This window comes from Condylura cristata, unplaced genomic scaffold (genome assembly GCF_000260355.1).
Source record: "Condylura cristata isolate star-nosed mole 26May11 unplaced genomic scaffold, ConCri1.0 scaffold00005, whole genome shotgun sequence".
NCBI lineage: Eukaryota > Metazoa > Chordata > Mammalia > Eulipotyphla > Talpidae > Condylura > Condylura cristata.
In genome coordinates this window covers 42,832,454-42,836,598 of record NW_004567106.1, presented here as the reverse complement: position 1 = coordinate 42,836,598, position 4,145 = coordinate 42,832,454, and the positions used below count along the sequence as shown (strand labels likewise).

The following is a 4,145-nucleotide window of genomic DNA, read 5'->3' as shown; positions in this document are numbered from 1 at the left end:
TATGCATACAAGAGCTGGGATGTAGGCCAAAGGTAGGGCAAGGGGTGAGAGGATTCACTAGAGACAGAGTGGGGAGCAGAACAGGCAAATGTACTAAAATACACTGCTGAGGGGAGCAGTGGGCAAGACATGAGAAGTCTGCTGCGCCAGCCATTGAACTCCTGCTGCAGTGTCTGTGGATAGCTTCATGGTGCTGAGACTTAACTCCTTGTGCCACCAGGAAGGTGTTAGTGCATTTTATTTGAAATTACATGAAGCCAGACATTTTGGAGTTCCTGACATTGTTCTGAAATGCTATTTTTTAAGTTTCTTTCTCTACTTTTTAGAAACTCGGGGAAATATTAACATTATATTAGTAATTGTTAATGATGATTAAACAAAGTGTTCCAGGAATTACTGAAAAGCTTTGAAAACAAATTAACTGAAATGACAGCTGTTTTTATTAATGAATAGAAAGTGCTATTTTTAAAATTATCTATAATTACAACAAGGTATAGATCATACTTCATTTTTTGTGTACCATATTTTTCTTAGCTTTAAATGGTTTTATTAAGGCAGCCATCTCTAGATGGCTGAAAACAGAAATCTGTTGTGGTTTGGGGCATCATTCTGTTTTGTTTTGTTTTGTTTTGTTTTGTTTGTAGCTACACGTTATCCTGAATATTCATGCCTTTTCTCCTTCTGAGGTTTTATAAAATATTTTCACCAGTTGAGACTTAGTATTGTCTCTGTTCCTAACAATGTTTTATGTAATATTCATTGAATTTTTCATCTGTGACTGAGCGCTATCTTGGCACTACCTCATTTTCCAACAATATGTACTTTGTCAAGTGTAGACAAAATTACACAGAAAAGAAATTCATATTCAAGACGACCTATTTCCCTTAAACATATTCTTGAGTTTTAGGCCTCTCCAGCTTTGTGTTTCCTCCTTCCCTTGCTCTCTTCTTCACCACTGTTACTTTCTGCCAGGATTCTGGTCTCCTTATCCATTACACTTTCTTACCTTTATCCAGTCCTCAGGCTTATGTTTCTAACTGGAAATTCACTAACCTACTCCTGTTAGAAACGATAGTGGGAAGGAGAAAGATCATTAGAACCCTTTCCATACAAGTGCTGTCCTAACAGTAAGGCTTCTTTTCCTGACACACAGGAAATATACATAAAAATTTAAGAGCAGCTAGATAAACCAAAAGAGGACACATTTGGGGCCAAGAGATCTTTATGTCATTCCTAAAATCATCAATGCTTTTTGCTGCAAAAGGTATTTTAAATGCTACAAAGGTATTTTAAAATTACGTGCATGTAGTCTATCAGCATATATCCCAACTGAGTAACTTTTGATTAAAAATACACTATTCAAAACTCTTAAATGTGACTGCCCCTGATGTAAGTCATCTCTAAGTGATAACTTCTCTGCCAGTAACTGGTTCTAAGATACACACAAAATCTTTTGCCCTTTGATGCACTTTGACAATAGTATATTGGGGGACACTAATTTCAATTTGTGGACATGCTAAACCATATTCAGTTTCCGATCTTCTTCAGATGATTTTTTTTTTTCATCCTTTTTTGGAGACTGCTTGGCCATTCAGAGTCTAAGTTAATGAGATAACACGTGATAAAAGAAAACTGTTTAGGACTCATTACAAATTCTATAAATGTTGGTTTTCATCCCATACACATCTCTAATGCCAAGACAACCCTGAAATACTGTAGTATCATGACATCTTGACATTGTAAGGTCCTACTTCTTTGGTAATCTGATGTTAACTCTGACTTTCTCTCCTAAGAAATCTAGTACATGTAAAATTTAGCATTTCATCTTAGCACATTTTTATGCTCTGTGAATAGATTCCCATTTCTGTACTAGTTCTAAAGAAGTAGCCTTCTGAATTATACCATAATAGCACTTTCTTGATACATTTACTTTACAAAAGGTTTGCTTCAGACTCTAGAAAGTTGACTGATTTGATAAAAACCCCCTTAAACCCAGAAAAAAGACACTAATTTAACATTTTACTGGGTGACATTTTAAATATAGCAAGAAACAGTAATGAATTTGAAGACTATTCTTGATGAATAAACTCCTTAAAATAAAAGAGGTCTCTAATATTCAATTATTGAGTGAGCCATCTATGATGAGTTTTCTCACTGAGAGAAGATTTAGGATCCCCAAATGTATTCTGGGCAGCAACATAAATACAGCGCATCTTTGCATGGCAGCAGGCAGATTGTATATGGGATTTTTTTTTTCTTTCTTTTTCTTGAAGCACTGCTAATTTGGGATTCCCCTGAGAGGCAACACATTTCTGCTAAGGACATCTATGTAGGTCAAGGGTGTGCACATTGCCTTTGGAATGCAAATCTAAGTTTGGAGTAGTTAAAGAGAGATTTATTTTCTGATCTTTTCCAAATATTCCAAATAATTTCAACCACAAATATGTATTTCTACATTTTTAGAGAAAATTTATTCTATCTAGATATCTTATTCAAATTGTTTATTTACATTATTTCTTTTATAAACTTAATAGACATCATCATGAACAAAGTCATACAGACATACCTTTCACAAACATTTTAAGTTGGAAATGTGTGCAAGAGTCAATGCATTTGCAGAAAATTGCTGGCATTGGTTGGTGGACAATGCTGAATCCATTTAATCAAAAGCTTTTTTTTACAGCAGGAACATACAGAGACTATATTATGTGCTATTTGCAGTTTTCTGCTCTTATCAAGACTTCAGATTCAGTATTCTCTAAAGATTAATAAATGCCTTGCCATTCAATCAAATCCTGACCTTTGTACTTCCTGCTCCTGAAGAAATCTCTGTAAAGACCAACAATTTAGATTTAATTTCATGGTATCTCTTTCAGATGTGACCCTGGATTTTCTGGCCCAGCTTGTGAAATGGCATCCCAGACATTCCCAATGTTTATTTCTGAAGGTTTTGGCAGTTCCAGGCTCTCTTCTTACCATAATTTTTACTCTATTCGTGGTGCTGAAGTAAGCTTTGGCTGTGGTGTCTTGGCCAGTGGTAAAGCCTTAGTTTTCAACAAAGATGGGAGGCGCCAACTAATTACATCTTTCCTTGACAGCTCACAATCTAGGTGAGTAAGGTATGGTGGAATGCATACAAAAGCCAGAATCTGGTAATTGAATTTCGATCTATTTATTTTCAATTTTATTCTCTTTTCTTTTTTGCCAATCTTCTAAATTTTAACCAGGATAAAAGGGAGCTTAGTTTATATGGGGTTAATTTGCCCTAGTTTTTAATAAATTAAAGGGTTCACTGATGACTTTATGATACTAAAGATTTACTAGATTTTTTAAAATATGAAGTGTTAACATCAGAACTGTGTTCTTAAGCCAAGGGCTAGTTAATTATTTATGTAGTTTTATTTATTTGACAGCTTGCAGGGGCTGATTAAATTTACCCTACATCTTCCCTTCCCCCCGTGCCTAATAAATAATTCAGTAAAGGAATGATTGGCATTTTAAGTATGTACACAAATACATAGTATACAAAGATATATAAACATAGTTATATTGGATAGCTATATCTATATATAAAATATGTGTATTGACTTCATCGTCTGCACTTACTCATATATCTCACAATGAAATTATTTACATTTTATAAAAGAGGAATGAATGGGTGCCTACAGCTTTTGGGTACTTCATCAAATTTGTTTGAAATTCTTTAAAACCCCAAATGAGCATTGTGATTGAAATGTTTATGCACACATTAATCACAGACAATTTATGCCTAGGTTTCTTCAGTTCACATTAAGGCTGGGAAGCAAGTCTGTTCTAAGCACGTGCAAAGCCCCTGACCAACCTGGCGAAGGAGTTTTATTGCATTATTCTTATGATAATGGGATAACTTGGAAACTATTGGAACACTATTCATATCTCAATTATCATGAGCCCAGGTATGTTGGAAAGGATTTGGGAAAATGGTTAGAGTGATTAACTCCTTCTTGGGGAAATTATAAGTTGAGTGATATACTAGTCCATTTTTACATTGAAAGGTGGTAAGGGCCCTCCCTGGTAGCTCAGCAGGTTAAAGCACAGCACTAAGGTGCTAAAGCCACTTCCACATGAGTTCGATTCCTGCCTGCCCCAGAGGTGACCACATGGCG

General features: G+C 35.2%; 1 protein-coding gene across 1 annotated transcript in view; it reads left to right on the top strand.

Annotated features, from left to right (window-relative positions):
* RELN (reelin) overlaps nt 1–4,145 on the top strand; it is a 399,660-nt gene that overhangs the window by 258,540 nt on the left and 136,975 nt on the right. The window contains exons 17-19 of the mRNA XM_004677158.2: nt 2,274–2,340; nt 2,877–3,110; nt 3,774–3,935. Of these exons, the coding sequence (XP_004677215.1) occupies nt 2,274–2,340; nt 2,877–3,110; nt 3,774–3,935 (463 nt within the window). The remainder of the gene's footprint in view (nt 1–2,273; nt 2,341–2,876; nt 3,111–3,773; nt 3,936–4,145) is intronic.